This window comes from Oncorhynchus gorbuscha, linkage group LG17 (assembly GCF_021184085.1).
Source record: "Oncorhynchus gorbuscha isolate QuinsamMale2020 ecotype Even-year linkage group LG17, OgorEven_v1.0, whole genome shotgun sequence".
Classification (NCBI taxonomy): Eukaryota; Metazoa; Chordata; class Actinopteri; order Salmoniformes; family Salmonidae; genus Oncorhynchus; species Oncorhynchus gorbuscha.
In genome coordinates this window covers 29,362,820-29,375,876 of record NC_060189.1, presented here as the reverse complement: position 1 = coordinate 29,375,876, position 13,057 = coordinate 29,362,820, and the positions used below count along the sequence as shown (strand labels likewise).

General features: G+C 41.3%; 1 protein-coding gene across 1 annotated transcript; it reads left to right on the top strand.

Moving 5' to 3' along the window:
* Window positions 1-2,710: 2,710 nt before the first annotated feature.
* lbh (LBH regulator of WNT signaling pathway) lies at window positions 2,711-12,448 on the top strand. The gene is made up of 3 exons (XM_046309267.1): window positions 2,711-2,947; window positions 8,043-8,148; window positions 10,589-12,448. The coding sequence occupies exons 1-3, from the start codon at window positions 2,919-2,921 to the stop codon at window positions 10,790-10,792; spliced, it is 339 nt and encodes a 112-aa protein (XP_046165223.1). The 5' UTR covers window positions 2,711-2,918; the 3' UTR covers window positions 10,793-12,448.
* Window positions 12,449-13,057: the final 609 nt, after the last annotated feature.

Below are 13,057 nucleotides of genomic sequence, written 5' to 3'. Positions count from 1 at the left end.
GCTCCAAGTGATTTTAATTTTGGAAATCTTTTGCAAAGTATTCCCATTCATAATAGAGCGATATATGTGACCGTATACAAATGTAAGCAAGGTTTGAAATGATGTTCTAATCAAATATATCTGAGCTTCTTGCGGTCAATTTGCAGTCTACAAATGATTTGTAATTAAGTTCCAACCCCCTGACCATCCGCTCAATAAAAAATATTAGATCCAAGTCATATCAACATAGCGACTAGCCATAGCTATGTTTCCATTAACTTGTCCAGTGATTTTATTGCTGTTAACATTTTGAAAGTTTGCATAGAAAATAGATGTGACAAATGGAAAGACACCATAGCAGGCAATTAACTATCTTGTGTCGATAAAAACAGATGGAAGTAATGACTTCACACCTGCAAAAACCAGCATGGATGGAATGCAATCGTGGATTGGCTATCTGCCAATTCTGGCAAATGCCAGATGGGCTGGACAAATATTATTATTTTTTGTGATGAGCGAGCCACCCTCCTCTCCCCCATGTGTTTGAGAGAAATAATTGTTCTGATAGTATAACGTTTCAAAATGCAATTGTGGGAAAAACACTGCTTTGGAAGCTTCGTCCCCTTGTCCTTGTCAAAGAGAGGAGGGTCTCAGCCTTCTGTAGGTATAATATGTATTTCCCAACTCTCAATATTCAGCTGAATAGCAACAATTTTACAGCCAAGATATTTGATATGGCTATGAGATATGGAGTGGTGTGTGTGAAATGTGTACCGGCCATTGCGAGAGCATATGCCTTTTGGTCTCGTGTAGTAGGCTGTTATTTTAGGACATTACATTTACTATTGTATGAATGCATGACTACTAGCAGTGGGTATTATATTTAGAGTTAGCAATCTAGTTAATGTGTTTTAGTTTCCATTTTCCCCAAATCAATTAGTTTGTTATTAGTTGGTGCACATAAAGATGTATGTAATTCCTCTCTATTGAACAAAAAAAAAATCTGGAGTCCTATTTGGACAGTAGAATATAACAACTATAGTCTAATTGTCAACCCAAAATTCACAACAATCACTGGATTAGGTTGCACATCAAAATACTATCTTCAATCAGGCATTCCTGCTTGGACGTGTTAGATCCAAGCAGGAAGTCTTTATTTATTATAGTAGTCTTTATTATACTTCTTAGTAAAGAATGAATTACTTTATAAGATGAAGACTTATGATTTGGGTCTGACTAAATCACGGGCTGTTGCCACCAACTGAACAAAGTAGTGGCACCCTGTAATACACTCTTTAGGGAAATAAAGGGTTCTTCAGGTGTCCCCATATGAGATCCCTTTTTGGCTCCAGGTAAAAACCATTTTTAGTTTCAGGTAGAACCCATTTGTCTGTGGAAAGGGTTCTACCTGGAACCAAAAAGGGTTCTCTTATGGGGACACCTGAAAAACAATTTTAGGTTCTAGATAGCACCTCTTTTTCTAAGATTGTAGTAATAAACACTTAGGGTAGGTGTTGATTCAGGGGAACACATATGACAGGGACTAATTTGCAATATAGCCACGGTCGTTATCTTGGCTTTTATTAGGTATTAGGCTTAAAAGCTTTTTGGGCGACCCGACCAAATAAAGATAGCAATGTGAGTTATTGCTCTGTCTTTCTCATTGAAAGCAAGTCTAAGAAGTGGTAGATTTGTTTTATGTGCACTCTTTCTATGCTTCTTGTTCTTTATGTTTAGTTTTTGAGTCTTTTACTTTATTTAGTACACCAGCTTCAAACAGCTGAAAATACAATAATGTTGTTTTTGGAAAATATATTTCACAATGGTAGAATGATTCCCTACACTGTACTTGCTTGTTTTGTCACATAAACTAAAATTAGGTGAACTATTATCTATTTTAGCAACCAGGAAATGACAGAGGGATTTTTGCAGTGCAGTTTTAAGCAGACAGACAGAGAACAAGAAGAAGCATAGAGTGACAGCAGCAAAAAAAGATGCTGAAACAGACAGCACAACAGGGAGGAAAACAAAATGGCTAGAGCAGAGGCGCACAGTGATGTGGGCTGGTGTGGATAAAATGCCAGGGCAAAATTCATGTCCCAGTCCGCCCCTGAATGCATTAATTGACTAATATTTGCCCCATATCCTAATAATTCTAATGCGCCAACATATCACCACATGGTGAAACTTGCACTCATGTAGATCTGAAATAATTGGATGGTGAAATTTGCCAGCCAACCAGAAATGCAAGGCGAAGCAATTCAGGCGTTCTTAAAAGTCATGACAAGCATTGTCCTGCAAAGAAACGTGTTTATAGTTGAAAAATGGATTTGGCAAGCAGTGTAGAGTGGAGCTTTATAGTTACGTGCTTTATTCAATTTGTCTCAATAAGGAAAGTTCGACAAAATAATCCACCCTTGTCGAACGATAAAAATGTTGTCGATCTTTAGAAAATGTATCCTATATCCGACGTTTCCATTACACATGTCGCAATGATTTAGTTTTTTTGCGACATTGCTTTCGTTGAATTAACCTGGATCAATGGAAACTGCGTGATGCAGTATGTTTTCTATTTCCAATCAAATTGTTCATCCTTTGCTATCGTCAGCGCGGGTACGAGGCACCTGTCATTTGATTGGTCCGTAGTGATGCTGGTTCCATTTAATAATTTGGACCCCATGTGAAAGAGGTGTGTCTTCAGTGACAGTACACGCCTCTTACATAAAAGTCATTTAAACTAGTCAGGATATCAGATGGGCAAAAATACTTGAGGGTTGTTTGTTTCACTAAGGTCACGGCTCCGCTTCGATTTCTACTTTTCTCTAAAAATAAACGCTTGCGTTTAATCTTTTTGTGACAGGCGTTCCGTTGTGGGGGAAATACACCATCAATATCAGATTAATTCCTTGATCATCAGAATCAACTGCAGGTGTGAATTCATGTCTGTATTTTCTCCCCAAATATACTGGTAAGTATTTTTGTAATTATTTTTTTTACACCTGCGATGTAATGACTTCTATGTTGCTGAAACATTTTTTAAATGTTTTTTAAAACAGAATTTCATTGTTGTATGTGATTTATTTATTTATTTTTTTTAGCATTTTTATATTTGCTAATGGGTATAATCAAGAGAACTACGATTTTCCTTTTTTAAATGTAAATCGGCAAAAGAAGCTAGGCTATTTACTCCTTCAAACAATCACACATGCACTCTTGAATGTGTCAAAGTGCAGTTAGTTGGTTTAAAAAAATAATTTCAGAATGTGTAATCAACTTGAAAGAGAGCAGATCGCAAACAAAGCACTGCTCTGTTTTTCACATGGTGTCAGGTGGCCCACCAATAATGTCTATCCAGGTGTGTCTGAGGATCACCTTTTTCCTTTCACAAGGGGACATAGATGGGCAACCCAATGTTTTCACGTTGCTATGGGAGCATTGAGATACAATAGCTTTTAGTCAGACTACATACAATTGCAGAAGTAAGAACATAACATGAGTTTAGCTTTGTTTCTCGGCAAGCAAAGATGCAACAATATGAGTGTTAAACCATATGTAAGACTTTCACATCGTTTGACCTTTAGTGGTTGGGACTACTGACCTTTATTGGCAGGCGATTGTGGTAGGGTGTAATAGAGGGAGATGGAATGACCCTCTTACCCATTCAGTCTGTCCATCACCTAGAGGTGGCTCGTGACTCAATCTCTATTTTACTGTGTACTCCTACCTCTATATAGGCCTGTAACATTGCATCTAGGTTAAGAAGACTTTGTCCAAAAACTTCAAGCAAGACTTTGTTTTGCTTCTGTTTTTTTGTGTTTTTTTTTACCTCTGCAAGTCTCGGTTTGCCTGCACCCGGAAGTGAAGACCCGACCCTGTTACTTACTGTAACCACAAAGCTTCTCGTCTGCGCTTTCAGTGTGCTTCTCTGTTCTTCAGAGAATCTGCTACATGGGGGATCCTTTTGCTTAGATCTCTTGATTATAGTTTCCTCATGCATTGCTACCTAATGTAGCACTTCTCTGTTCCTTTTTCAAAATGTTTAGTTATTGAATTTCAGGTTGATAAAATCATGAATTATATAACTGCAGTCCAATGGGAGGCATTTGATAGCTTTCCATGTTTTGCAATGGGCAGTTGTTGTGTTACACTTTTTTTTTTTTTTTTAAACAAGAACATGTCATTCTCCTATAAATTGATCAGGTCATCATGGACTAAATGCCTCCTATTGTGGCATCTTTTAAGAAAAACATGTGGCATGGCAATATGAAATAAACATAAGCTTCTTCTGCCCAGCCAGTAACGCAGTGTTTCCTGTATTCTGAGAAGGCTGAGCCACTCCATAAAGCAGCCCTTGGACTAAAGCGGTGATCAGGACATGGCCCATTCATTCCAACATGTTTCAGAGAGAGTGACGCAGGCCCCCTCCCACCCCCTACACACCTACAGGTTGTGACTTGGCCACCAGGCAGTCCAGCGATGGCATGGAATGTCAGCAGACGCTTCGTGTTGTCGCCCCTGCACCTCAGATTTATGATGCGTGTAGCATTGGGAGGAGTAGAGAGGAAACCATGTCAATTATGCAACATGTAATTTCCCATCCTGTGCACTGAGTCGCAGCTATGGGGATATATGTTTGGTCTCCATCAGCACCTTGGGCGAGCATGGGCCTCTGGTAAAGAGACTGGTAGATGACTTGGTAGACAATTTGGCAGGAACTATGTACCCACAGACAGACTTTCACAAATGTGCCATAATGATTCCCAAAAGCCCATCTAGATTGAAATAACCCCCTCACTTGGCCTATATCTTTTAAATGCAGCAGGTGACCTCTGACCCTTCGTTTTTTATTTGTTTAGCCTGGACACGTGTCAGTCTGAGATGCGTCTCATGCCCATGCCAGACCTCTGACTGGAATGTGTCTAAGGCTGGCATTAGCCCATATAGGACTGGCATTAGCCCATATGAGCATGTGACTATGTACAGTATGTAGGCCTAGATGTTCCTGTGGACAGTGCTAAAGAGGGTCACTGAAGTGCCAAGCACTGAAGTGCCTGATCATGTCACATGCCCATTGAAGATGGGATGACGGGTCTAGCCAAAAGTTCTACTTGGCAATACTACTACAGACTTAAACCTTGTGAAATTACCTGAATGGGCCTGGTCATTCAGAAAGGAGCCATTCCAGGTCAATCCTGGTGAATGATTTTAAGATCCTAGGTCAAATCTGGACTGCACGTTTTGAGTACATTTGGAGTGCCGTGACTGATCTTTAGCAGTGGGCGTTTTAGACAGAGGGTTTGAGGTGCCCTTATAGAATAAATGTGTACTTGTATGGGTCCTGCTAGGGTAGAAGTAGGAATGCAAGACATTTGATCTCTTGGCCTCTGAATTAGTTGACACAATGGCTGCAGACTTTGAACTGGAAGTGTTTCCTATCTGCATCCCTGACGTGAGCCTGTGGTAATCCATAATCCTCATCAATTTGGAGCCTCTTGATTATACTTAGCATTGGCTGCTTGAGGCAGACATTTCCACAAAAAAGGACACAGTGCGTAACCTTGAGCAGACACATTTAGATATAATGTATTTGAGTAGTCCGTTCTCTCCCCGAGTCGAATTGATACGTGTGCTCCTCCACTTCCTTGTCATTGTGCCCCTTTATGTTTTAGTAGGCTGACGTTCTGTTATTCTTAGCTGAGCAGGATGTTTGTACGATCCCAGAGCAGAAATATGACTGGCACGAGCAGTGTTTATCCTTCTCCCCTCTCTTCTGCACAGGTCTGTACTGTCACCACGCTGTGTCTATGCGTTTCTGGCTTACCCTATGTCACCCTCTCTCCCCTCTCAAGAATGAAATGGGTTCAAGAGCATGTCTTTGCTGACAAAACATTTTTTGACACTCAACCTTGCATAACCTTTGGACTAGTTTTTATTTGTAGATTTCCGGCTATTGTTGTCGCCGACTTGATTGACTTGTAAAAGTACAGGATTCCAGAAGCCTATTCTGCCCTTTGATCTTGGCTTGTGCGCTTCCCCTGTGGCTCCCACCTGCACAAAATAATTTTTGCTTCTCCCAATTTGTATGTGACACATGGTAATGCAAACTTGGGAATGGAAATATTGAAAGATTAACAGCAGTAGCCATTGCTTCGGGGTGTGGCAATGCACATGTTGCCCTGTAAATTGATTTTTCGCGCGCATTTCTCCTTTTCAGTTTGAAGCCATTGAGACTCTTTCTGACGGGTTCAGAATAGATGTACACATTCTTTAGGATAAGGAACAAATCCCATATACCATAAAGTGTTCATCTGCCTCGGTCCTATATTATGGGACCAAAAGGCTGACTTTCTACATGAAAGTGATGTTGGAAAATGTGGATGGCCTAGGGCCTTTATTTGCAATTATTGGATTGACTGAAGTTTAAAGATTTTTATCTGGAACTTAATCCCTGTACAATTAAATACTGGTTGTTGAGCTCCACTTGTTTATTGCCAGTCAAGAGTATGAGAGAAGTTTTTATTTTGGTGCTTTCTAAACTGACGTGTTCTTTTAATGGAAAGTCTTGATTCCCATTGGAGACTGTCTTAACGTTACTGTGCAGGGATTAATAGGTTCTTGAATGATGTTAAACATGGACGTCTTGGAAAGAAGAACTCAACAAAGCAGTGAAGTAACATGAGAGATTGGCAAACTGAGTCATAGGAAACATCTCTCTTTTTGCCCACAACCTCTTATGGCGAAAACGTTTCATCCTCCGATGACAGAATGTTAACAAATCGAAAGTTGCCACTCTTCATTACTCCATAAAGGGAGTCGAAGTCCGGGGTTCACAGCTCAGGGTCTTATCTGACATTGTACACAGGATTACTGTCAAAATACCTCTGGGGAAACTTGACAAGTATTTGGGAAAATATACATTTTAATTTGAGATGATAAAGAATTTAGGCTCCTTTTTTAAAAAGTGCACTTCATAGGTTTACCTAAAATGTTTTACTGGTCATGTCTAGAATATGTCGAAATGGCTAACCACTTAACTTTCCATCGTCTCTAAAATAAACATGTTTTTTATATATTCAGGGTTAAAAGTAGGTTAATGGCACCCAATGTTCTACTTTTTTGTGGAAACAAATGACTGACTTGTTATATTTGGGCCAAGTATGTGCTTGAGCTGCTCATCTGATGCAGGTGGTCATCTACAGTATGTCCTGTTTCCTGTCCCAGTTGTAGTTGTCCTATAGTGGGTTGACCACCTTGACCATAGTCCTGTGGACGCTGACCACTGTGCCACCGGGCTTTAAATAGAAAGCGTGAGAAGAACGCTCTGCTCGGTTGATAGCTTGGTTCTCAAACATCCCAAGAATAACTTTTCCTCCCACAAAGTGCCTCAGTTCAGTCATTTCTTACAGTGCTTCAGCATGTACAGTGCACTGAAGTGGATAAACAACATCGTGTTGCTTCAACTAAAATGGAAAGCTCTGTGAACCTTTTGATGTAACAGAGGGTATTGGGTCCGTCCCGTGTTAGGGGTTCCAGTCAAATTGCACTGCACGCCCACAATGCATTCTTGCTATGACTGTCCCCTCACTGCTAGTTAAATCATACCTCATCTTGTATGAAGACATGGCTACTCAATGCAAACCACATCTTGGTGGTGGTGTAGCTTTGTTGTGCACTACATTTATGCTGCATAGTCTGTCAGTGGTCAGACTTAATATAAACCACTGCATGCATACAGGCCAAACAGAAGAGACTGAACAAGGCTTATGCGTAGCTTTTTCATTGCAAACACAATACCAAAGGGCCATATCTCAAGCACATCAACTACATGAAAGTCATACTCTGTCATCTCACTAAATGGACTGGATGAATTTGCATATTACTAACCAAAGTAATAGCTACATGTAAATTATATTACACCAACCTATCAGTTCTTCATTGTGCAGCACCATTATTGGGACACATGTACCTGTTCTGTGTAATGCTCCTCAGTGTGAAAGTTTGGGACTAACAGTAGATCCTGAATGGTGGAATAACCCAGTCCTTTCCCCTATGTCTCTCTCCAGCCCAGTGTTTGTGCCAAGTGGAGACGACATGACTGAGGTGATGATCAGTAGCACCCCCATGGAGGACATAAGGCTCAGCCCCAGCAAGGACCGGCTCTCCTTCCAGGTAACACGCACGCACAAGTTAAAGTTTCTACTTTGTTGTCCCAGAGGGAAATTGGTTTGCTGCTATATCATGGTAGGGGGGGGCAGCAGAGGGTGTAGTAGTTTTTTAATTGGTTTATGTCACTGTTCAAATGTCCCCACCACTATTAGTAACTCTCTGAACAAAAGGATGGATTAGGGACAGCCAAGGCTGTATGTTCCATTATAGCTCTTACTGTAAGCAGCTCACCCAGGGGACTATGGGTAAGGAGTGGTTTGTTTTCCCAATCAGGAGGTCTAATCATCAACGTTATTGTTGCAAGTTATGCAAACAAAACCTTTTTTAGGAATTTAGGGGGGCTGTTTAAGGAAAGGGTCTTCGTGTGGTGGAAAAAATGTGTATTTGCCTCGTGGTGGGGAGGAGTGCAGCTTTGCACGGAGTTAGAGATGATTGCAAAGACTTTAAAAACATGCAAAGGAAATGAATAGGAGTTTGTAGAATCGCAATGTCACAACCCACAGAGAGGCAACTTTCTGAATAGCAAGCCATCTGGTGGCCTTGACAAGTTTGATTTGTTTCCTCTGCTTCTGTTTACTGCTGGGTCAATGGTTCCTCTGGAAACAAACAATCAGGGCCATATTAAGGCCAACCCACTCCTTTATGATCGTCTGTGACCTGTATGTGTCAGAGTTGACTCGGAGGATGCAGACTGATCCTATAGGAAGGTGGGCTGCCTGCCCCTCACCATTTACACACCAGCTGTGTGTCTGTCCTGTGAGGATAAGGAAGGAGGTGGTGAAGGTCTCTTCTCTGCCCATGAGGATGGACAGACAGCTGGGTGATTTTTAAAATTATTTTTTTTAACTGCTTCCTCATCCAAATTCATTGGCTTTGGTCCAATTTGTGAGTCCATCACCTGAATGCCAGCTGTGTTTCTGCAAGACAACACGGTATTCATCGCTGAAAGAGTGATGTAAGGAATGCAGTTTTCCAGAGCAGAGGAACTGGAGGTTGATTATGTTACGGAGGTGAGAGCTTCTCTGTGGCAGCTTCAATTGTTTTTCGAGTCAGTGCTGGAGTGATTCCTCATCTACAACTACAACCCAAAATAGCTACAACTCAAAATAGCTGTCATTGTGCCTCGCTGGCGACGCATTGCCGTTTCCTGTCGCTGGAAGTAAAACAAGCTGTGACGTGTTTGCCGGTGGTCTTATAGCAAGGTTAATCTCTGACCAATTCCCCTCGGTGATGACGCATAGACATTAGCAACACAGGGAAGGAGATACTAAACCTCCCTGCGCACACATGCACTAACGCACACATGTACTCACCATCTCTCAGACCTGCACGAACATACACGTACTCACTCAAACACACATGCATGGACTAACACGCATGCTCACACTCACATACCCACACACCATAGGAGGCTGAGGGGAGGACGGCTTATGATAAAGGCTAGAATGGAGTGAATGTGACGGTATCAACCACATTGAAACCACGTGTTTGATGCCGTTCCATGTATTCCGTTCCAGCCATTACTATGAGCCCGTCGAAACATACTGAAACACAGCCGTTTTCAGAACATTTTGTTCCTCCCTTTCTCTCATCATCCCCCTCTCATTGTATTCAGGGAGACTTGGACACAGCTGGACGCTCTCTCCCCCTACCCCTCTTCCTCCCCCTCACACTCTCTCTCCGTCTACCCTTCTCAGCCTCATCTAATGCTTTCTTTCCACTGTGTTTTTGCCCAGACAGCGACATCGCTTTCCTCTTCCAATGTCTCCCACTGAAATATGCAGATCTAAAAATATTCTTCCACTTTATCCAAACATAAAAAATGCTGTTCTTGGACCAGGAAAGGCTTTTTTTTCTTTTCTTGTTGTTGCCATTTCTCTTGTCTTGAGAGCAAAAGGAAGGCAGGGAATGCATGTAATCTCTCATGCCCTTCATTTTAGATCCAAAAAAATCAGCAAGTCTGGCATTGCACACCCACAACACATTTGGGTCTAGGTTTCACTGCTTTTTTAAATGATTTTGTCAACCCATTGCTTAGCTTTCAGTATCATCAGGGTATTGGTTGTTATCTTGTCATCCTGTCACAGAGTAAGTAAGCATTTAATTGTACTGTGTATCCTGTGCATATGACAAATTAACTTGACAATATCTATCACCTTGTTTTCATTTGGTTAAGTTATTAGTACTACTTCCTTACAGTGTGCTTGTTTTTTTTGTTTCTTGACGATAACAGACTTGCTGTAGGTTTTCAATGCTATGACTTGCTCTTGTATAATCTCCCCATTTGTCAGTCACACGGTGTTGGATAACAAGTTGTAAGCACTTAAAAGCAGCTTTGGCACCATGCTTTCCAAAGCTGTAAAATGTAGCATGATGCCACATGAAACTGTGACCAGACCCAAGGACACCCAGGACTTTAAGTGTGTTTTTGTGCTTTCCTCAGATCTTTCCAGACCCCTCAGACTTCGAGCGCTGCTGTAAGCTGAAAGACCGCCTGCCCTCCATTGTAGTGGAGCCCACGGAGGGAGAAGTGGAGAGCGGCGAGCTGCGTTGGCCTCCTGAGGAATTCATTGTCAGTGAAGAAGAGGAGAAGGAGAACCATGGCAAAAGCCAAACTGGACAGCCAACACAGAACAACCAGGACTAGAGGCCAAACGACAAACCCTACTCCCACCTACATCCCACTCGCACTTAACCACTCACTGAGTGACTAGGGGAACACATGTCAGTGATGCTCACTTTCCTTCCCTAGACACCAAAGCATCACTCTGAAGAGACACAATATGCATGCTTTACTTAATCTACCTTTTGGATTTCACCTCTGTTGCTTAACCACACCACACACACACACACACACACACACACACACACACACACACACACACACACACACACACACACACACCTATATGTATGAAAATACACACACACCAAGCACCCCTGTGTCTCACCCTAAAATGCAGGTCCAGTAAAACGGTGGCAGCTCAGTGCTCCATGGACAGATCTCGTACTGAAGGAGACTACAATGCCCACGCCAAATCTGCTGGCCACATGACTCCAGAGACTCTTGTACCCAGAGACTACTGCTTTGGTACGCAAGCGGATTTCTGTTTTTCATCCCTTCGATATATGGATTGAAATGTACATGACTACGATTGCCGTCTGTGGATCTCATAGTCTGTCTTAGTCTTGTGTGTATGTTGGTGGGGTTTGTGTTGTTCGTTTCGGTGGATTGTGATGACTGACAGGAAGTAGGGGTTACTGTGAACAACAGAGGCCGTTAGTCTCCGTTGGGCAAAGGAGTAACTTTTACACTGAGAGGGAACTCTTCCCTACTTCTATAAAAGTTAATGATATGTACAGTATAATATGAACGCTGGTTGTGCACGGAAACACTCATCTGCTTTGTTTTTTCCCTTGTCTTGCCCCCCTGATGACATTTGATAGGTATTGAAGGGGGGGGGGGATTAGTCAATATGAATCAATATATATTTTTTTAGATGTAGTGATTTAAAACCAACAATGTCACTAAAATAGACACTCGGTGAAGGACATTTTTGCCCTCTGAGCCAATACCTGAGGTTATTGTTGATTGGTTTATTTTGTTATTGTCACGAAACATTCATGAGACTGAAATGAGTTCTAAGTGATTCTCACCAGAGCGTTGTTCAATGATCTCGTCTTCACTGATCAGTCATTAATGTCACCCTCAACCAGTAAGGTATATCACGATACAGGGACTTGACCAGCTACCTCTTGTACATTTCTGAACAACTCCCAATTTTCCAGTTCATAAACTCTGGACTCTGTTCTCTTACTAACAAGTCCTCCACAGTAGCTTCCTTTTTATCATCTTAAAAACAGTTACTGGTTTCTGTCCTTGTTTGTTAAAGCCAGTTAGTTGACCCCGACTCATAAATTGCCACCTTTGTTTGTATGCAATTTGTTCAACTAATGATGTTTTGCAATCTATTTCTCTATTCTACATCACCAGCTGTTCAGCTTTCTTGGAAAGATGTTAAAGGCATGATGTTTGCTGAAAAAAAGAAGATACCTTAATGTATTGTTCTGATAGTGTATATGAAGTTGTGTGTATGAAGTTGTGTGTATGTCTCTCCCTCTGTAAATGGCATTAGGGCTCTGAACAGAACATCTCCTTTTCTCTCTGCTGTCACCCACAGGTACTGTGCTTTGTTTTTGTAAAGCTCAGGGAGGATAGCTGCCATTTTGCTCATTTTTGTTGTTGTATTTAGATCACTTTACTCTGACGAACAGAGGTTGTAAATAAACATTTGAATTTGCTTCCAACTGTCTGACTGATTCCTTGTGCTATGTCAGAGGTTGCAGATCCAGTGCTATGGAGCAAAATATACTTTCTGGGGAAACCCTATAGTTCCTTGTTTTCAACAAATGCACATTTTCTTTTGTTAAAGTATTTTTATTCCCCTCACCTGCATTGTTTACAGAATCTGGTGCCCTTTTGTTTTACTTCCTGCACATCATTGCGTCTCTAGCTTCTTGACGTATGTATACAGAATATATACAGTTGAAGTCAGACGTTTACATTAGCCAAATACATTTCAACTCAGTTTTTCACAATTCCTGACATTTAATCGTAGTGAAAATTCCCTATTTTAGGCCAGGATCACCACTTTTCTTTATTTTAAGAGTGTGAACTGTTTTTAAAGTGATTATTTCAGCTTTCATTTCTTTCATCACATTCCCAGTGGGTCATGAGTTTACATACACTCAATTAGTATTTGGTAGCGTTGCCTTTAAATTGTTTAACTTGGGTCAAATGTTTTGGGTAGCCTTCCACAAGCTTCCCACAATAAGTTGGGTGAATTTTGGCCCATTTCTCCTGAGAGAGCTGGTATAACAAAGTCAGGTTTGTAGGCCTCCTTGCTCGCAC